At 37.4% G+C, this 22,975-nt stretch overlaps 1 protein-coding gene across 3 annotated transcripts in view; it reads right to left on the bottom strand.

The window, feature by feature from the left end:
- Girdin (protein girdin) overlaps positions 1 to 22,975 on the bottom strand; it is a 576,472-nt gene that overhangs the window by 478,624 nt on the left and 74,873 nt on the right. For all 3 annotated transcript variants that reach the window (XM_090411135.1, XM_090411137.1, XM_090411136.1), the window contains exon 6: positions 16,626 to 16,766. In XM_090411135.1, the coding sequence (XP_090267261.1) occupies positions 16,626 to 16,766 (141 nt within the window). The remainder of the gene's footprint in view (positions 1 to 16,625; positions 16,767 to 22,975) is intronic.

The following is a 22,975-nucleotide window of genomic DNA, read 5'->3' as shown; positions in this document are numbered from 1 at the left end:
GAGGCTTAGCCTTGTTTATAATACTTGCTATGTCTAGTCGCACGTTATTGGCCATTGCTGGCGGAAGATCGTGGATACCCTGTTCTACTTTCATCATAATTTCGAGTTTAGGAATTTGTTTGGGCGCGACAGCAAAGTTATGTCCTAAACTGAGAGCGTTCTTGGCTTCTTCAGTGAGTATTTCCGACGATAGGTTTACGATCACGTGGTCTCGTCGAAGTTGTGGTCGGGACTTCGTATGTTGGCGCAGTTGTAGTAGTTCAAATTTCTTTAGGTGTTTGCTTTTTACTTTTGTGAATTCTTTTTTTTTGCTGCAACTTCGGAGATCTGCTGTAGGACAGTCCGTATTTCAGGATTTAACACGTTTATTAGTTCTTGTTGTAGAGCTATGATAGAGCTGTTTAGCTTACTAAGCTCTATGCGAGTAGCGGCGATTTGTTCTCGAAGAAGCACTAAACTCGCCCGTCGATAAATACGATGTGCCTTTGCCGATTGCAACTTTTCCTTGAATTTTAGAAAAGGTGGAATAGCATTGTTGTCGCGGCATCGTTTAAGGAAGGCTAACCGGTTCAATTTTCTGGACAATTTCAGTTTCAACATTCCGAACTGTCGTGCTTTGTAAACAATATCTTCTCCGTGCAGAATCATCAATCTAACAGATAAGCTTAGGCGTTGATGGTTATTCATGACTTATTTTTCACGGTATTAACAACACCACAAACACTTTTATCAACAAAGATGTTTTATTAACGCTAATATTTCGCTGATTTTCAAATCAGCATCATCAGAGCACAACACACATGTAAACATGACAGTGAGTGAGTGAAACAATATAATTGCAAAAGACAAAAGATCTAAAGTCCTATATAAAAAAAAAAAAAAAAAAAAAAAAAAAAAAAAAAAAAAAAACAGGCGTTTTTCTTAGGATAACCGTCTCCCAAATTTTTGGCAAATTAATGCAACCATATTTGTTAAGGTATATTGTTTCACTCACTCACTGTCGCGTTTACATGTGTGTTGTGCTCTGATGATTTGAAAATCAGCGAAATATTAGTGTTAATAAAACATCTTTGTTGATAAAAGTGTTTGTGGTGTTGTTAATACCGTGAAAAATAAGTCATGAATAACCATCAACGCCTAAGCTTATCTGTTAGATTGATGATTCTGCACGGAGAAGATATTGTTTACAAAGCGCGATGGTTCGGTAAGTTGAAACTGAAATTGTCCAGAAAATTGAACCGGTTAGCCTTCCTTAAACGATGCCGCGATAATGATGTTATTCCACCTTTTCTAAAATTCAAGGAAAAGTTGCAATCAGCAAAGGCACATCGTATTTATCGACGGGCGAGTTTAGCGCTTCTTCGAGAATAAATCTCCGCTACTCGCATAGAGCTTAGTAAGCAGCTAAACAGCTCTATCACAGCTCTACAACAAGAACTAATAAACCTGTTAAATCCTGAAATATGGACTGTCCTACAGCAGATCTCCAAAGTTGCAGCAAAAAATTCAGAGCTCTATTCACTGAGAATTAGAGCATATGCAGTCAAGTGTGTGTGAAGGCTCCAATGAAGCAGATGAGTGCGTGAATGAACAAAAATTGCAGAATCTAGTCTCTCAGGTAACAATATTGAATAGGGTAGCCAATTCAGAACATAACGTTTGGTTGGGGGGGGGGGGGGATGCTACACTTTCTATATACTAATGCTAGAATCATCAAGAATAAGAGAGAAAAGTTTTTGGAATTGGTTAGTGCAACCTCACTAAAAGTAATAGGCATTAACGAGACTTTGCTAACAGAAGATGACACAGTTATAGGGATAGAATGCAATGGATTTAGTATTTTCAACTACTACCTGCATGCAATCCATATTCTTAGTTTTCATAGTTTTAGTCTTTTTGCTGATTTTAATACTACTGTATAACAGTAGCTGAATTTAGTTAAGATGATTCTGAAGATGAGTGAATTGATTTAGAGCAGCGTTTCTCATCCTTTCTAAGCCCAAGGACCAGTAAAAAGCCTAATACAATTCTACGGACCACTAAGTTACAGAGGCATAACTTTGGGGGGGGGGGCATCGCCCCAGGCGGCACTTTTTTGGCATTTAAGAAATCTTGCCATACTGTCTATGGCAATAAAACTATATTGTTGTTCACTTCACCCTCTCTTTTATTATTTGTCATTTTGCCGCTACAAATTTAGCGCCTGAATGACGAATAATAAAAGAGGAGTGAAGTGAACAACAATATAGTTTTATTGCTTCTGCCTTTGAACATTCTGATGCTATTTGCAATTTTTTTAAGTCTCCATTTGATTTCAATAATTTTTACTTTTACTTATTCAATTTTAATTTGTTTTGTTTGGATAATTAAAAATATATATATTTATTCAATTAATTTAAGTCTGCCTGCAGACCACCTGTGGTCTGCAGACCACAGGTTGAGAAACACTGATTTAGAGGTATACCCCTAATCATATCTGCAAAAGAAATGAGTTTAATATTGCCTATTGTGATAACAGATTTAGTGTCATCTTTCCTTCACAGGGTGATCCATATAGATGATAATAACACTGGATGCAGCATGTACCATGCTATATCCAGTGTATTACTTACAAGGGGGGGGGGGGTGAATCTTCCAGTATATCTTTCAATTGTAACTGTTGACTTACAATCCAAGTATAACATTTGAATTATGGTTATCATTTGATTTTTTTTTTCTCTCATTCTTTTGATGCCTTTCTAACAGATTATTAAAGATCACCTGAAATGTATCAGAAGCAATTTTGTTAGTTATCTTAAGCATTTCTATTGTAATATATAAGCCTTTCCACTCTTCATCTTTATTATGTTCAATGCTTCATTTTTAGATTTGGTTCTAATGGAATATTTAAATTCAGTTAGAGGAGGTTCCTACAGTATTGCACTCCCATTGAAAAGGCAGTTATACTGTTTTCTACATTTCAAATGTTAGAGGTTCATTCTCCATCTTCAAACAATCTTATCCTCTTATGTTAAGAACACACCATTTTTTGGTCATTGCATTTTCTTGTTCCCTTCTTTCATGATCATATTTTTCTTGTCACTTCATACAATTTTCCAATGTTGGTAACTCTGCAGACTTCTGGGCTTCTTCTATATTGTTCATGTAATTTGTTTTATCTTCTTTCGACCATTTTATCTAACTTATTTATCTTTCTACGAATTTCTCAAATGAAATTCTTTATTTCTCTGAAACTTAGCACTTTCAAACAATATTTTAATTTTTTTTTGTATGTTCTTCTTCTAACCAGTCTTTGTTCTTGTTTCCTTTCTTAATATCCAGTCTCTTACCAGCTCATTATATCTTCTTCTTTCACTACGTGTTATTCCCGCTTCCTATGCAGGGTCCGCATGTTACTTAGCTGCGCCTTCTTGTTAGTACCACTCCCAACCGACCTGTCGCCTAGTCTGCCACTGGGGGGGGGGGAATATTTTTGGCTGTAGTAGCATATGTTCATGGGGCCGGTTTGCCTGTTTGCGGGATGAAAAACCAGATAAACTGGCGGAAAAAACCTACTGCCCGCACCCAAGACCGGCTAACTTGGCTATGGCTGAGGAAGATCCTCAAATTCCTCATGTCTTCGATGGGAATCAAACATGGGACACTCCTTCCTCAGTCATATGGTTGCAAAGTGCAAAGCCACTAGGCTAACCACATGGACTTACCAGCTCATTATATACCAACCCAAAATTTTCCACCTCCTTTCTATCATGTTTTCTGAGCTTTCTCCTTTCCAGTTTCTCATTCTCCAAAATTTGAAAGTGATTATTTTACAAAAGAGAAAAATTCTCCTTTATTTCATTCAACTTACATATCCCAGATTTTTTTTAAAATTTTTCTTATTCCTACACTGATTTAATTAAGTTTAGCTGTCACTAAATAATGATAAGAGCCTATATTAGCTTCTCATCTTGCTTTAACATCTGAGACCAAAGATGAATGTGTATAATAAGCAAGATGAGAGCATATAAAATCAATTTAATAACTAATTAAATCATAATTATACAGAACTCAATACTTCATTTTACAACTAACATTATCAAAAATATATACATGGACATAATTGGTGATACATACATACATACATGGACATAATTGGCATTATTGAGATAAAGAAGATGAAAGCAATTGAGATCTTACTAAATAAGTATAGGATGTTATTTTCAGGCAATAATAATCAAGGAAAGGAAGGAGTAGTGATAACATTCAACACCAAACATGAAGATAAACTTTTTGATTGGAAAGCAGTTTCAAGTAGAATTATGTGGGCAAACTTCAAAATGGGTGAATGGACAATGAAACTTATTTGTGCCTATGATCCCACAGAAGGTTCTTCTAAGGAAGAATTTTTTGAGTCATTAGAACAGGTAGCTGACATAAAGAAAATGGAAAAAGTGGTCCTTGTTGGAGATCTGAACAGCAGAGTAGGAAATGAATCCCACCAGGCATATAAGAACATTTTGGGAAAATTGGGAGAAATAAACAAAGCTAATAATAATAGTGGTAAGTATTTACTGGACTTTTGGTCAGGACACAGACTATTCATTACTAACACCCTGCTTCAGCATAAAAATGTGCACAAGTTCACATGGAGAGAAGACACAAGAAATAAGAAAGGCCTCACTGACTACATCATTGTTGATAGTGATATCATCATGCTGGTTCAGGATTCAAGAATGCACAGAGGATTTGAAATTGGAAGTGACCAGTACTTAGTACTTCTTCTATTGGCACTACAGCCCTATTTTTGTGTTTTTTATAACTCACTATGAGGCGAGGTCATTACCCTCACACTCAACCATGTGTAATTGTCTGTGAAGCATTATGTTCTTAAGACCGGTTTGCCTGCTTTGCGGAGGGAAAACCCCCAGATAAACTGGGGAGAAAAGTTAGCCAGTCTGTGCCCAAGACTGGCTAACTTGGCTATGTCTGAGAAAGATCCTTAGCTCCTCACGTCGGCGACGAGAATCAAACTCAGGACACTCCTTTCCCAGGCATATGGTTGCAGAGCGTGTAACCACTCGGCCAACAGAGCAGACAGTACTTAGTACTAAGCAGAATAAAAAGGGATATCACATTGAAAAGAGCAGTATCTAATAAAGTATTAAAGAAAATTAAAGTTGAGCAGCTTTTACAGATAACTTGTAGACTTGACTATACAAACATTACTGAAGAAAAAATTAAACAAATTGAAAACAAGAAAAAAACCTGAGTCTCAGTGGCAAACTCTAAAGAAGACCAACTTATTCAGCTAGGGAGGCATGTGGTAAAGTTGTCTGCAAGGATAGAAAAATAAGAACATCATGGTGGACATGAGAAGTTAAAGAAGCAGTCCTGGAAAAGAAGAAAGCATACCAAAAGTTCCTAGCAATTAAGTTAGCAGATGCCTTAAAAGAATACAGAGAGCTAAGCTATGTGTAAAAGTAGCTAAACAAGAGTCATGGAAAGAATTTGTTAAGAGTATGGAAAATAAATATCAAGTAATGGTGGCAAACTGTTCTGGAAGCTATTGAAGAAGCTTAAAAATGAATGAAAGAGTACCATAAAAGGAATCAAAGATGATAAAGGTGACATGGAAAGTTGAAGATAAGGATATCTTAGATGTCTGGAGTAATTACTTTGAAAGATTATTAAACTACAAATCAATTAGTGACAGAACTGTACTAGAAAATTTTAAGAGGAAATATAAAAAGGAGTACATATCAATACTTGAGATAGAAAAAGTCATCAAAAACTTGAAATGTGAAAAGCCAGCTGGAGTAGATGACATTCGACCAGAAATGCTTAAGTATGGAGGTATAAAAGTTTTCAGTGGCTACATTGCATAATTCAGAGAACCTGGTCTGAAGGTTGAATTCCCAATGACTGGAGTAGAGCTCTCATAGTACCCATCTATATAAAAAAAAAGGGAATAAAGCTGAATGTGAGAATTACACAGGAATCTTTCTACTAAGTGTTCCAGGTAAGATTTATGTTACTTGAAAACAGGTTGAGAAAGATTGTGGAAGAGAAACTTGGGAAGAACAAGCTGGGTTCAAACAAAACAGAGGTTGTCAAGATCAGATGTCAAGATTTTCACTCTAAGACAAACAGTCAAGAAATCATGGGAATATGACAAAGATCTGTACTTAAGAAATTTTTGTAGATCTGGAAAAGGCATATGACCAGGTGTCCAGAGAAAAGCTTTTCAAAATACTTTAATTGTATGGGGTGCAGGGCTGTTGCCAGATTAGATCGAGCCCTGAGGCAAACAATTAAATATCACCCCTGATGGATTATAAGACAAAAATATAAGAAAATCTCCAATTGCTATTTTGTTTTTATTACAAGAGAAACATTAATGCAAAACAATTACATAATAACATTAATTAAATGTTTGCTCTATGGGATATCACACAATAAAACTGTTTATAAGCTCTTCTAAATTTAAATTATAAGCTATGTCCGCCTTTATCGATATAGCTGCTAGACCAACCAATCTTTCTTAGGTCATAGCTGTTCACAAATAATTTTTAATCAGTTTAAGCTTGGAAAAACTTCTTTCCCCACTTGCTACGCTAACAGGAATTGTTAGTTTAGCGACAACGCCTACCGCAATATGGCTGAATGAACGCCCTTATTAAATCGCGCTGTGAGGCAGTCTGCCTCTATGCTACACCCTGTCGATGGTACTGATGGGGGTGAATGGAAATTATACAGAGCAATACATAGTCTATATTTAAGTTGTTGGTCAGCAGTTAGAAGTGAAGGAAATATAGGGGTGGGGGGGAGGAATGAAAAGTGCTGATAAACACGTAGAATAAAAATGACCATTGACATGTCTTCTTATAAATCCTAAAAGAAAAAGAACAAATTATTAATAATTTGATGAAACATGGGAGTTTAAAGGGTTTTAAGATATGTTCTTTCTTGTGGTTATATCAGTTTGCCTTAATATCATTTTTGTTCAGGTGTTTAACAAAACTTTTCAGCCCCTCCAATTATAAGAAGATGGTTTGAAATCAGGGATAAGATAAGGATGCACATTATCTCCACTCTTATTCATCATCTATATGGATCACATTATGAAAGAAAGTGGCATTAGGCCTGATATTAGAAATGGAGATGTCAAACTTAGCTCTTTGCTTTGCTTTGTGCAGATGATGCTGTACTCCTAAACACATCTGGTGCAAGTCTCCAGGACTCTCTAACTAAATTGAATAACAGCTATAACAAATTATGGCATGAAAATCAGCAATAAAAAGACCAAAACTATGAAAATAGGCAGGAGCATAGAAAACTTCAGCTGCATTCTGAACAGAGATCCTATAGAACAAGTGAAATATTTCAGCTATTTAGGCACAATGTTTAATGAAGATGGCAGGTGAAATTTGGAAATAGATGACAGAATAAACAAAGCTGGTATGGTGGGTAGCCAGATGAATAATTTATATGGAATACGAGAGAAATTAGCCAAAACACCAACCTTGGAATATACAAGTGTTCAAACCAGTTTTAAGTTATGGATCTGAGAGTTGGGTTAGAAATAAAGCACTAGATCAAAGACTAGACACAACAGATATGAGGGTTCTGAGAAAACTTAGGGGTATGAACAGATGGCATCAATGGCAGAATCATATTAAAAAAAGAAGATATTAGAAAGGAACTTGACATTATTAACATTCAAGAATGTATCAACAGAGCTAATCTAAGGTGGTGTTGTAACTACTTAAACAGAATGAGTGATGAACGATTAGCAAACAGGTGTTTGATGGTAAGATGGCAAGAAAGAAACCCAAATGGAGACCAAGGTCTAGGTGGATTGATTGAGAAGCACCTTAGAAACATGAAATGTTAGATATGACAATATTGGTGTGCTTATAAGTAACAGACTGATTTGGAGGAAAACTGTTGATAGGAGATTAGGAGATTAATCGTATTGTAAACTTAATCATGTAGTTGATGGAAGTTTTTTCACTTGGCTATGCTACCAAGATATATATTTGGTTTAATCCTTTATCCAAGTGTAAGCAAACAAAGTTTGCACCTGAAGTATTTTCAAGACTGGGGGCAACTCGTGGTAAAGGTGGTATAAGTTCTCATCACTTGCCTTAATATCTCTCATAATGCAAAGCACATCTCCTAGTGGACATGTATACTGCTATGCATTAAGGGAAGGGCCACTACCCAGACTGGTTGTGACCTTTATTGAGGTTTCATCAGTGGGAGCCAGAACCACAGGTGGTGATACCAAGGTGGAAGTAATGGAGAAGTCATATTTCCATATACATAGCAGTATACATGTCTGCAAGGAGATGTGCTTTGCATTATGGGAGAAACTAAGGCAAGCGATAAGAACTTATACCACCTTTGCCATGAGTTGCCCCAGTCCTGAAAATACTTCAAGCGCAAACTTTGTTTGCTTACACTTGGATAAAGGATTAATCCAAATATATAATTGGTTAATCATGTAGCGTTGATTAATTTTAATTGTATAGATGAGAACACAGACTGATAAGAAGATAACTATTTATTAACTTATTGCTGATATTCTATTCAGCATCTTCAGAGCACAAAAACAGTTTGTCACAGTACGCGAGACAACCACAATCCGGTATAACAATGGGACTAATTTGAAGAATTGTAACGTGCAACACAAAGACTAAAGTTCTAATTAGGTCCCATCTGTGTTATTATTATTATTATTACCCCAAGACCTCATGGAGTCAAAGACTCATCTGGGAGGTACTTTTATCACACACCCACACAGCTCACCATACCTTGCCTTGAACACGTTCAAACTCCTTGCAGACACCACACTCTCAGGCAAGGCATTCCAATCATTTACAACTCTACACGAAAAAAACCTGCCCCTCACTCCCCTACTCACACACTCTTTATACAGTTTCCAAGGATGACCTCTGGTTCTCCCCCGATCTCCCACTATTTTCTGTAGAACTTCTCCAGCACTATAACAACCCATTATCAACTTGTAGGTCTCTATCATATCTCCCCTCTTCCTCCTGTCCACCAGATTCTGCAAATTACATCTTCTCAATCTTTCCTCACACGTGACATTCCAGAGATCAGAAACTACCTTAGTCAATCGCCTTTCGACCCTTTCCAACAGCTCTTCATGCTTCTGAAAACCAGGTGACCAAATCTGGGCACAATAGTCCATGTGTGGCCTAATCAAAACCTTATACAACAGAACAAGAATCTCCCTACTTCTGCACCTCAGTGTCCTCTGAATCATTCTCAGAAGCCTTTGTGTTGTCTTCACAATTTTGGCTATGTGTCCCCTAAATTTCAGATCCTTATCCACTATCACCCCCAGATCTCTTATTTCTTCCACCTCCAACAATATATCCTCACCAAGCATAAATTCTGCATCCCATCTTTGTTTTCTAAATTTTAAAACCTTAGATTTCGCAACATTGAACTCACATCTCCATTTCTGTGCCCAATCACTCAATTTATTCAAGTCTTCTTGTAAGGCCACACCATCTTCACTACTCTTCATGGTTCGCCGGAACTTTGCATCATCTGCAAACAACTGAATATCTCCATCCAAATCTTCATCTAAATCGTTAATTTACGAGTTAAACAGTAATGGCCCCAAAACAGACCCCTGAGGCACTCCACTAGTGACTTTCCTTTTCCTGGATATCGCTCCCCCATACGCAACTTGTTGATACCTATCAGATAGCCAGTCTCCAATCCAATGCATTAATCTAATATCCAACCATATCTGTTCTAGTTTGACTATCAATTTATCATGACGTACTCTATCAAAAAGCCTATGCAAAATGTAAGAATATTGCTGTGTATCCTTCTCCTCTGTCCAAGGAAGCAGTCACTTTATTGTAATAAGTAGATTACTAAAACATGACCTCCCTTTAGCAAATCCACGCTTCCATCAAAGATAATACCATTGTTGTCAACCAAACTCTGGATCCTAGTTCTCACAAGCTTCTCCAACAACTTAACCACAACACCTGACACACAGATAGGCCTATAGTTTGATGCTTGAGTTCGATCACCTCCTTTATGAAGTGGCACAATATTGCCCTCCTTCCACTCTTTAGGGACTTAACCGAGTGCAAGACTCGTATTAAAAAAATATGTCAAGACGTGTCAACTCCCTGGCACATTCCTTCAGAATATTCCCCTTTATAGAGCATTGATACTTCCACATTTGGATTACAGTGCTCAGGTTTGGTCGCCTGGATTCCTTGGAGATGAGGAGGCTGTGGAGAGGGTTCAGAGAAGAGTGACCAAGTTGGTGAGTGATGTAAAAAATGCTCCCTACATTGACAGATTGAGAGCTTGGTTGATAGGCGAAGAAGAGAGGATATGACAGAAACATTTAAATTACTGAAAGGTTTTTATAGGATTGATGCAGGGGAAATGTTTCAGCTGTGTGATAGTGATGGAAGAACAAGAGGTCATCCCTGGAAATTAAAGAAGAGTGTGGTTAACAAAGGTGTTAGAACAAGGTTTTTTGCCTGGCGGGTGGTGAATGAGTGGAATTCATTGCCTGACGTAGTTATGAGCTCTTCGTCTGTAAATGAATTCAAGAAGAGATATGACAGATATTGTTTTGCTAGTCTGGGTCTCCCGTGATGAGTCTACTGACTCCATGGAGATACCCGTAATAATAATAATATGTGGTGATATATTATCAAGTCCCACAGCAGTATTAACATCTAGTTTACTCACCTCCCCATACACCTCTTGCTCACTTACAGTCAGTCACCTCTTGCTCACTTACAGTCAGTCTCTCCTCCCCATCATCTACTGCTCTCAATCTCTCCATGAAGTCACAGTCACAAGATTGAAACACCTTTATGAATTGCTCATTAAGTATCTCCACCACATATTTTGCAACAGCTGTCTTTATACCATTTTCTCCTATCAATGTCATCCTTCCATAATCATCCTTTCTTTTGCTGGCTACATATTGAAAGAACTCCTTATGATTCTCTTTGACTTCATTAGCTAACTGCTGTTCATACCTCTCTTTAGCTACCCTCACCAACCAAGTCACCCTCCTTGCCTGGTCTTTGAAGTCCTCATGGAATTGGTTATTTCCACTTCTCTTATGCTGCCTCCACAATGCCCTCTTTCTCCGTTATCACATGCTTAATCTCTTTATTCATCCATCTCAACACCTACCTTATTTAACCTTCTCACCCTTGGAATACACTTAGACATTGCTTCTACTAGATTAGTTTTTGAAAATTCCCCAAGCTGCATTGATCTCTTTTTCAGCTAACTCCTCATTCCATGCTACACCTGCAAGCAGTCTCCTGAGCTCTTCATAATCACTCCCCTTGTAGTTTCACATATACCCTTTTCTCACAGAGGTCCAAAGATGTTTGGGAAAAAAAAAACAGAAAGAGAAAGCAGGTATTAATTTGGTCTTAAGATGATTGTCTCCCAAATCTTTGGCAAATTTATACAGCCATACTTGTTAAGGTTTGGAGTATGTTTCAAGGCTTCTGTTGATTCCAGAAACAACCTCTTTGACTTGTCAAAGCTTCTGTGCAGCACTTTTGTTTTTTTCCAATCGATCCTGTGCGCAGGGGTATCTAAAGCACAGTCTGCTAGACCTAACTTGCCATAGCAATAGTGCCAGATATATTGCCAGATTGTAGCGTACTGTGACAAACTGTTTATGTGCTCTGAAGATGCAGGATAGAATACCAGTGAAATATCAACAATAAGTAAATAAATAGTTATATTCTTATTAGGCTGTGTTCTCATCTATTCCATTAAAATTAATCAACATGTACAACGAACACATAAGCCTTCCCACATGTTTAATCATGTGGTACTGTCACAGTAACCTAAACACATATCAGGAAATAGATGACAATGACATATACTTCAAAATATGCAGATATATTAACAGCAGTAATGGTGCAAGACTGTTGTGCTTTGATCATTTTTTTAGATTTAGATGTTTCTAGAATCCAGGACAGTCTATAACAATTTTAGAGCTTTTTATGGAAAGAGGTTACCTGCTACTGTTTTGAATGTGAAAAAAAGATATCATTCTAGCTAACCACTTAAAAATTTTGAGTATTCAAATTTTTGCCATTGGTTATACATTTAAAGAGCTATCACAATGCAAAATATCAGCTTCCCAGCTCCCACAGGAAGTGGGTAAAGATTGATCTTCTTCTTCTGCAGCTTCTCCCACTTAAGTGAGGTCACTGTTGATGATGAGTCTCCTCCACATCCACCGGTCTTGGGCTGTCACCACATCCAAGTTCTTCATCCTCAAGTCCTCTTCTACCAGCTCTCTCCATCTCTTCTTTGGCCGCCCATGCTTCCCCCTTCCTTGCACATTCATCTGCATGACCCTTCTTCCCACATATTCGTCCTCCCTCCTCATCACATGACCAAACCATCTTAACCTTGTCTCCTGTATCTTCGCTCCTAAGTTCGTAACTTTCATTGTTCCCCTTACATAGTCATTTCTCAGACGATCCTTTCTGGTCACACTGCACATCCACCTAAGCATTCTCATCTCTGCTACTTCCATCCTGCTGATGTTATTTTTCCTCAGGGCCACAGTTTCTATAGCATATGTCATAGCTGGCCTCACTACTGTCCTATAGATTTTGCTTTTCAGATTGATCGGCACCCTCTTATCGCAACACTCCAGCCATCTCCCTCCAGTTACTCCAACCCACTTGTATCCTGCATCCCACTTCCTTCTCAGCTCCTCCATCTTCTTCCACTGTTGAACCTAAATATCTAAAGTCCCTCACCTTCCTGATGACATTTCCTTCCAGCTCCAGATCTGTCTTACTTCTGCTCAGTCTCATACCTCTCTCTTCCAGTACTTTTCTCCATCTTTCCAGTTTAGTTCCAGCTTCTTCTCTTGAATCTACACACAGCAAGATGTCATCTGCATACAACATTGTCCAAGGCACATCTTCTCTCACCTCCTCCGTCACCACCTCATTCACAATGTTAAACAGAAACGGACTTAATGCTGACCTTTGATACAAGCCAACTGTTACTTGAAAACTTTCTGTCTGTCCCAGACAGGTCCGAACAGTTGTCTTCACATTTCTGTACATCTCCCTACGGAACCTTCTTCTCCCTCAGACACCTCCAGACTTCTTGCCTTGGCACTCTATCGTATGCTTTCTCCAGATCAATAAATGCCAGATGTAGCTCTCGTTGTTTCTCTCGAAACTTTTCCATCATCTGCCGTAACCCAAAGATAGCATCTGTTGTTGATCTACCAGGCATGAAGCCAAATCGTTCCTTTGCAATCTCCACCTCCTTCCTCAATCTTCCATCAAGAACCCTTTCTAGGGATTTTCATTGTATGGGACATCAACTTTATTCCTCTGTAATTTTTTACAGTCTTGTGCATCCCCTTTACCCTTGTAGATGGGGACAAGAGTACTCTCCCTCCATTCCTCGAGTATATTTTCCTGTTGGCAAACTTTCATGAACAGGTCCCACAGCAGGTCAATTCCCTCTTCCCCCAGTGCCTTCCATGCCTCCACTGGAATCCTGTCGGGGCCCACCGACTTTCCATTCCTCATCCTCTTCATGGCCTCCGTCACTTCCACTCTACTGATGTCCTGCACCATCCCCTCAGAAGGCTGCCCATCTTCTCTGTGAGTCCTTGCATTTTCCTCATTCAAAAGTCCCTAAAAGTATATTCTCCATCTGTTTCTTATGTCCACATCCCTCCATAATACTCTTCCTTCGGTGTCTTTGATCTGCCTCACATGTAAGATGTCCTTTTCTGCTTTATTTCTACTAGCTGGTAAATTTTTCTCTGTCCTTCCTTTGTTTCTAATTGATCAAACAGATCTTGATATGCCATGGCCTTCGTCTGTGCCACAACTCTCTTGGCTTCTTGCTTTCTCTCTCTCTCTCTCTGTACACCTCTCTATCCTCTTCCACTCTTGACTCATCCCACTTCTGCTTTGCCTTCCTCTTAGCTGTCACTGCCACTTGTACATTATTATTCCACCACCAACCCTCCTTCTGCTCTCTAATCTTTCCAGATGTCACACCAAGCACCTCGATTGCACAGCTCAGGATTACTTTTGAATTATGTTTTCACCAATCTTGTAAACTTTCCAGTCCATCCGAAATCCTCTCTAACACCCTCTCCCTAAAACGATACCTCACATTCTTTTTTTAAGCGAAACCACTTAATTGTCTTCATCCCAGCTTCCAGAGGTTCTTATCTTCGATCTTTTTTTTAAGACTGCACACAGCAGTCGGTGTTGCTGTGCCACTTGATCTGTTGGAATCACTTTACAATTTGTCACAACCTTAAGATGTTTTCTTCTAGTCAAAATGTAGTCAATTTGTGAACTGTTGTTACCATTCCTAAATGTTATCAAATGTTCTTCCCTCTTGTAGAAAAACGAGTGATACATTGAAAGAGCTATCACAATGCAAAATATCAGCTTCCCAGCTCCCACAGGAAGTGGGTAAAGATTGATCTGACAATCATAAATCCCTTAGCAATTTGTATACGTAGGAGATCCCACTGAATAATATATAATACAGAGGAATCACACTAGAATAATATATAATACAGAGGAATCACACTAGAATAATACACATAAACAACCGATTACTAAATCACTTAAGGAATTGACAACGTAGATAAGAATATAAATTAAATTACACTTTAATAAATATTTCCGATATTTCAGCAATGTTACGTTGCCATCTTCAAAAGGAACTTACAAAAAAAGGCACATGCACGTAGGCACTACAACACAGTAACTGAGAATGAAGTGATGAAGTAATTGTTCTCCTAAAAGTCCTGATGGTGATCCCTAGCAGGCTATGTAGGTGTTGTTGGCCGTTGGGCTGAAGGTCTGCTGATGTAAGCCTCCCAAATTTGGGGAAGTCTCATACAACCAAATTTGTTGAGGTTTGGAGAGTTTCTCAGGGCTGAGGCTGATTCCATGAATAGTAGTTTGTATTTGCTACAGTGTATTACTGTAGCTTTCTTCCACCGTATTCTGTGGCGTGTGCCGGATGTAGTCCTTGTGTTCCGAAATTCTGATATTCGCTGTCCTGCCTGTTTGGCCAAAGTAAGACAGTTTACAGCTGCAAGGGACCTAGTATAGACCAGGTAGGTCTAGGGGAAGTGGTTGGTCTTTAGTGGAGCAGATAAGGGGTGCCAAATTTCTGTATGGTCTGTAACAGGAGGTCGTCATGTTTTTTTTAAGATTTTGGTAATTTTTTCCGAGATGCCTTGGATGTAGGGAATGGTGATGGATTTAGAGTAATCCTTGTTGTGAAGGGAGAGTTGTGGTTTGTCGGTTTCAATATTTCTTGGCTTTTTTTTTTTTTTTTTTTTGGGGGGGGGGGGGTAGCCATTGGCTGAGAAAGTGTTGAGGATGTGATTTAGTTCAGTGTTTAGGGCCTTGTCATTAGAACAAATTAGTTTAGCCCTGTTGTATAGTGTTTTCATAACTCTATATTGTTGTGAGGAGGAGGGGGAATTGTTGGTGAATGTACCTGCCTGTATGGATGGGTTTTCTATAAACTGAGAAAACCAAGGTTCCATCAGGCTGGCGCGGGTGACTAGTGTGTCTAGGAAAAGGAGGCTGTTGTTTTCCTCTTTTTCCAGAGTGAACTTGATTCTGGGGTGTTAGTTGTTTAAGTGTGTTAAGAAGAAGAGGAGTGTATCAGAGCCATGTGGCCAAATAGCAAACACATCATCAACGTAGCAAAGCCATATGATTGGTTTTTGTGGGGCAGAGGCTAAGGCTTTTTCTTCAAAGGTCTCCATAAAGAAATTGGCCAAGGGTGGAGAGAATGGTGAACCCATGGCTGTCGCCTCTATTTGTTTGTAGAATTTTCCCTGTCAAATGAAATAGCCTGAGTTCATTGTGAACTGAAATAGGGCTGAGATATCAGGAGAAAATTTAGCTTGGATTAGCTCTAAAGTTTCCTTGAGTGGGACATTTGTGAATAAGGAGGAGACATCAAAGCTGACCATTATGTCAGTATGTTGGAGTGTAATGTTTTCTATGCTGGCTTTGAAGTGGGCTGAGTTTTTTTGTGTGATGGTGTGTTGCCAGTATAGTGTGCAAGTGCTTTGGCCAAATGTTTAGCTAATTTTTATGTGGAGGAATCAATGCCATCCACTATGGGACGTAATGGCACATTTTCTTTATGTATTTTTGGGAGTCCATAAATATGGGGGGGGGGGGGTATAGAGTTAAACGGTTTTAATCTGTTAGTAACTTCTACAGGCCAAGAAGTGACTTTCTTAGGAGCCTGTGAAGTTATCTGATTTGTGAGTTAGTGGAAATGTATTCGATAGGGAGGAAAGTAGCCCGATCTAATAGAATAGCATTAAGCTTACCTGTGTAGTCCTTTTGGTTAAGTACTACAGTTGCATTTCCCTTATCTGCTTTGGTGATAACCATTTCTTTATTATTCCTCATTTCCTGCAGAGCTTTATAACAGATATTAATAAATTTGATGTCAAAAATATAAAAAAAATTATATGCACTGAGATTTTAGCATAAAGAAATGGTTCTTACACAAATACAACTGATTATAAAGAGATACCTGGTAAACTAAGACACTACCTGAGCTAATTCATCTCTGTCTCTGACTAGTTGACGAACATGTTGAACTAGTAGTAAATACATGTGTTCATGTTCCTCTTGTTGAAGCAAATTTAGCTCATTCCACTCATTTGTCCACACAGCTTCTGGATTATCAGTAATCTAAATAAGGATACATATTATGAAATAGAAAATAATTTAAATATATATTACTTTTGAGATACACTTCCACAAATATTAAACATATCTGCATAACAATGTGTTCTGGATACTGAGTACGCTAGTTGAATGTAAGGAAGGGGAAACTAGATGGAATTTTACCACATGCTTTAAGAGAACGTGCTGTGGAACTGACCATGCCATTAACAGTTGTTTAATGAACATCTTACAATGGGACAAGTTCCTGGGGAGTAGAAAGAGGGCAAGATAGTGCCATTGAATAAGGGTAGCGGTGACAGAACGGAGGTATCAAATTATAGATCAGTCTGTATTTTTTCTGTTGTTAAGATTTTGGTAAAATTAGTAAGAATTCATATACAGAATTGGACAGCGAGGACAATACCGTTATGGATTTTTAAGGGGACATTCTTGTTTTTGTAATCTGGTTACCTTTTGCAATAGAGCAATAAGAGCAATGGATGAAGGTAAGATATACAAAGTCTTTTTTTTTTTTATTTTGCAAAGGCATTGATGGGGTGCCACATGACAAGATGGTATTTAAGTTGCAAACTATGGGTCTGAATATCAGGTTTAGCAGACTGGATGGGTAACTGGCTTTCTCAAAGATATCAGAAAGTTATGTATATGGGGGTGGGGGAGCAGTATCACAAAGTAGGAAGGTTACAAGTGGAGTTAACAGGGTTCAGTACTGAGACTATTAGTGTTCAATCTTTGCATCAATGAAATTGTCACAGAATTACAGTGAGATATTCAGTTGTTTGCAGATGATATGAAACTTAGAAGGGTTGTTAGAAATAGTGTAGATGTTTTGACTCTTCAACAGGATTTGAATAAGTTGGAAAGGTGGGCAAATAAATGGGGGATATCACTTTAATGCAATTAAATGTAAGGTTTTGAAATTTGGGATCCACAGATAGGATGCTTCATACACACAAGGTGGAATTATAATGGAAGAAGTGGAGGAAGGGATCTTGGAATGACTGTAGACAGAAATTTGAAGTTCAGAGAACATATTGCAAAGGATGTGAAGACATCTAAGAATTGCTACAATATTGAGGATGACATTTACCACAAGAGATAAAAAATTGATGCCCCCCCCCCCCTGTATAAAGCCTTGATCAGACCACACAGGATTTCTATGCTCAGATCTGGTTGTAGTTGGGATTTAATGGGAATGAAGTAACATTGAAGAGGATGCAAAAAGAATTAACAAAAAATGATGCCAGGACTGTGCAATGTTGGTTATGAGGACAGAATGAAGGCATACAAACTACAGTTTGGTGGATAGAAGACATAAAAGGGGATGTGAATTTAAGTTGTTGAAAGGTTATTATTGGATTAACACTGGAGAGATTTTTCATATGGTAGATGGAGAAGAAGGAACAAGGACAACAGGCCATCCCTAGAAATTGCAAAAAGAAGTAGTGAGTAAAATGGTAAGAAGTAAGATTTTTGCATGGAGAATGGTAGAAGCATGGAATGAATTGCCTGATAGGGTAGTGAAGTTGCAAATAGTCGATGAGTTTAAGGATTTAGCTGTTGACAGTTTATATTATTATTTTCCTGACTTCATGAAGTTACAAGACGTCATGGGAAGTCAACTCTAGACAACACAATCTATCACACCACTCCTTAAACTCATCGACTGTTTGCACCTTCACCACCCTATCAGGCAATTCATTCCATGCTTCTACCATTCTCCATGCAAAAATCTTACTTCTTACCATTTCACTCACTACTTCTTTTTGCAATTTCTAGGGATGGCCTGTTGTCCTTGTTCCTTCTTCTCCATCTACCATATGAAAAATCTCTCCAGTGTTAATCCAATAATAACCTTTCAACAAATACTAACTACAGTTTGGTGGATAGAAGACAAAAAAGGGGATGTGAATTTAAGTTGTTGAAAGGTTATTATTGGATTAACACTGGAGAGATTTTTCATATGGTAGATGGAGAAGAAGGAACAAGGACAACAGGCCATCCCTAGAAATTGCAAAAAGAAGTAGTGAGTAAAATGGTAAGAAGTAAGATTTTTGCATGGAGAATGGTAGAAAAATGGAATGAATTGCCTGATAGGGTGGTGAAGGTGCAAACAGTCGATGAGTTTAAGGAGTGGTGCGATAGATTGTGTTGTCTAGAGTTGACTTCCCATGACAAGTCTTGTAACTCCATGAAGTCAGGAAAATAATAATATAAACTGTCAACAGCTAAATCCATTAGTTAACAACCACAATCAAAACCATAACAAAACATTGGGAATCAAGAGATCCATTAGACAACATACAATCATTACCAATTTAAACTACAGAGAAATATTTGAATTCAATGTGTTACATTTCCTTCTCATCCCTTAATTAATGCTTTAATAATTTTTTTAATAATGATTCTTTAAATGTTTTAAATAATTCTTTAAATAATGATTCTTTAAATTAAATTTATTTAATAATGATTTTAATATTATTTTGCTTCTAGATGTCCATGAAATGATAGGATCAAAGTGATAAAAAGTTTATCAACATTATTATAGTGAGCTTACTCATAACAAAGAGCTGAAAAGTTCAAGTTTGCTATATTAAAATAAATTTACTAAAACAAACCTTCCACTAAAACTATTCATTAGGTGCCTATAAGTCTGTTATAGAGAACGTTAAATAGTACCATTCTGCTGAATTTCAAATTTAATACCTAGCGATGTCTTAAAATCAAAGACATCGCTAAACATTTTAGATTTCCTAATTCATCCTCATTGATTGATAAATGTCTTGGTAAATCTCTTTAAAGAACACGCTAGATAACCTTTTTACTAAATGGCTTATACTGGAAGTTGTTTGGGTAATCTTCTATTTTCATTCTTTCAATATGATTCTTCCCAAATGCACTTATATTTCTTTATTATTTCTATTAGTTCTTCTTGGTTTTGAATGTTTTAATTTTTTCTTTGTTTTTTAATGAAGATGAAGAAACCATCAAAAAAGTTAAGGGTTCATCATTCATCACTGTGAAGAATTTATGGAGACAAAAACACATATTCGAGTAATTACATAAATAACACTCGACATTTTGATCTCCATATCGAGGTTGTTAGATCCTGAATGAAGGAATCTTGCAAAGAAATCATTCATTCATTCATGATTTAACATGATAAATATTACTAATTAAGGAGATAGCTGCACATCAGCTAATAATTATGAGAAATTTCTTTATGTTATGTGATAATGTGTAGTCCATATGTGCCATGTATTGAAATTTATTCCTGTATAACTGAAATGAGAAGCAGAGAATTTTGTGTAAGAATAGTAAGAATTATGTAAGGGGAATTGTTAAGTTATTTGTAAATCCCATTAAGCTGTCTAGTACATTACGAAATTTCCAGAAAGATAATAAGTAGTAATCCGGAATAATCGTGTATAATCTGTAGTCGAGCGTAGCGATGGAGGCTGTACCTACGTGGAAAGTGACGTCAGAACGACTACCTGGAATAGGGTAACCTAACAGATTAGGGAGAGTGTAGGATCACCCAAGAGGCATGAACGATGGGGTTTGTGGGTAAAAAACACATCAAATAGAGGGCGCCCGAAAGGGTGAATAAAAGACAATGCGTGCCATATTACAGGGCTTTTTATCTTCTTCGGTTCCTGGATTCCAGTTTTTGAGGTTTGTCGGGGGATTCGTGAGAGAGCGATGGGTAGACTACAGTGATGTTGGATGACGAGAGCTATTCTTGAAAACGCTTGAGGATTTCCAAGCGAAGCTGATAGTGTTACGACAGCCTATGCAGAATCGAGCCTTCGAATAAAGTCCCATCAAGGAGAACGGAGAAAATTTCCTGCGGAGCGGTAGACGGCATGCCACAGTCTGGAAATGATTCAAAGAAAAGCGTAGTGCATTGCCAGGTGCAAAAGATGGCCGATAACTATACAGTAAGGTAATCCAGATCTACATGAGATGGCGGCATGAAATCTGAAAGGATCCAGTAATGTAAAGAATTTCATTCTATGTTAAAAATTGCTTAGAATAATAAGAAATTTGTGTATACTGTAAACTAAGGACACTAATAGAGAACTTTTAAGTGAGAATTTGATTGAATTAGTTAAGACTACGTGGAACAAAGAAGAATTGTTGATAGGCAGTATTTTGATTGAGAATGGCTAGGCTTGACTAATGCAATTTGGAATTAAGATGGTTATTGATAGAGTATTAATGAAAGTGTTCTGTGAATAACTTGTGAAAGGAATTATATCCTAGCAGTGTTATGCTTACACTTAATCTTATCCTTTCGTAATTGAAGGATTTAGCTTACTCAAATTCATTGTTGTGATTTAGTATGAACCTCAACTTAGAGTGTGTTTTGTTCTATCGAGTATTTGAATTTTCTTAACTGTAAATGTTTTATGCTTTTCCAATAAATATGTTTTGTACCTTATACCTGAGTTTATGCCCGATTACGAATTCAAACCACCACTTATGAAATAGAATCTTTTGGCAGGAAGGAATTAGATATTATTGCTTAGGTGAGATTCAGTTCACGACTGCTAATTGAATGTGCACAGCGCTAGTGTAAGATTAATAATTGTATGTATCCCTTTTGAATTTGGACTTGTTTCCCTGAACAAGAGTCTCTTCTGTTATAGGATATTGGCTGGCACAGCATAAAAATAAATTTTGCCAATATCCGAAAAGGAAATAGTACTGAATTAATATTTTAAAGGCACAACAGAAGATTAGAAAGCGGGCTATTTAGAGGTAGAACAAGGTATAATAGAGAGAAAGTAACAAGGTAACAAGGTCATCATCAGGAACATGTACATATGCACAGGACACAAGCAACATGAAAACTATACAAAAGATAAATCTAAATGATTTGTTAAATCTTATACCTTAGCCAGACCTCTGGTAGAAAAAAATTTTTTAATAAAATAAATAATTATACACAAATATAAATTAATTAACAAAATGAAATGAATTTTTATATAAGTATAATAATATACAGATGATAAAAAATTAGTTTAAAAAAAAATGTGTTTAATGTAGTTCCACTATAAAACGTCTCTACAGTCCGCTTATGTTAAGGTTTTCTTGTGTCGGGGTTCTGTTGTCATCTTCTGGATGCTATATAGATTGCAAATGGGTCACATCAGGTTCTTGGAATTATTAATCTATCATTCTGGTTGAGATTCAGATTATGTTTAAGCATCTCACAAGTTTTCTTGAACTTTCTTTCGAACCAGGTTTTGGTGCAGTGTAGGGACTTGGTGCCTTTCCAGTTGATTTTGTGACATGTTTGAAGTGCATGATCTAACAGGCCTGATTTACCATAGCAGAGGAATATAATGTGGTGTTTATGTTAATCTTTTCTTATCGGGATGGTGCACCCTGTTTCACCTATGTAGGGTAGGTTTCAGGTGCATTGAATTCTGTAAATCCCTGGGTGGGAAAGGTAGAGAAGAAGATCTTTGGATGAGCTGAGTATACTTTTTAATTTTGCAGGAGGTTTGAAGGTCGCCTTAATGTTGTATTTATGTAATGCTCTTATTTTTTTCTGATAGTCCCCTAATGTATGGTAAGGCTATTGTATTCTTGTAACTTTATTGCTTTTAATGGTATTATTGCGGAGGAACTTGTAAACTGTTATTTTGTTGTATCCATTTTTTTTTATAAATGTTTGGCTAATAATTTCATATTTCTTCTTAAGCGGCTGCTCACTGGAGCAAATTGTTAGGAGTCTATGTCTGAGGATGTTGATGCCTCCTAGTTTTTGTGATGGATGGTGGTATGAACTTTTGTGTATGTATTGGCCTGTGTGTGTGTGTGTGTGTGTGGATTTGTGGTAGACCATGAATGAAAGGCAGTCTAAGAGAAGTGTGACAAGTGTGTCTAGAAAAGGAAGAGAATTATTGTTTTCAATCTTAGTGGTAAACTGGATACATTTGCGTTGTTTGTTCAGGTGGTTTAGGAATGTATTTAATGTTTCACGACCATGGGGCCAAATGGCAAAAACATCACCATCACATTTGAGCAGGACTTTGGACTTTAGGCTTGCTGAATCTGGAGCTTGTTTCTCAGTCTTCCATGTAAAAGTTAGCTATAGGGAGAGAAAGTGGTGAGCCCATAACCATACCCTCTTTTTGCAGGTAGAAATTATTTTGCCACAAGAAACCCGCAGTGAAGTACGTAGGCAAAGAGGGCCATGA

The sequence above is a fragment of the Typopeltis vanoorti genome, chromosome 21, assembly GCF_054136105.1.
Source record: "Typopeltis vanoorti isolate ZY-2024b chromosome 21, IOZ_Tvanoo_1.0, whole genome shotgun sequence".
NCBI lineage: Eukaryota > Metazoa > Arthropoda > Arachnida > Uropygi > Thelyphonidae > Typopeltis > Typopeltis vanoorti.
Note: the sequence above shows the minus strand (reverse complement) of the source record. Positions and strands in the feature narration are given on the sequence as shown.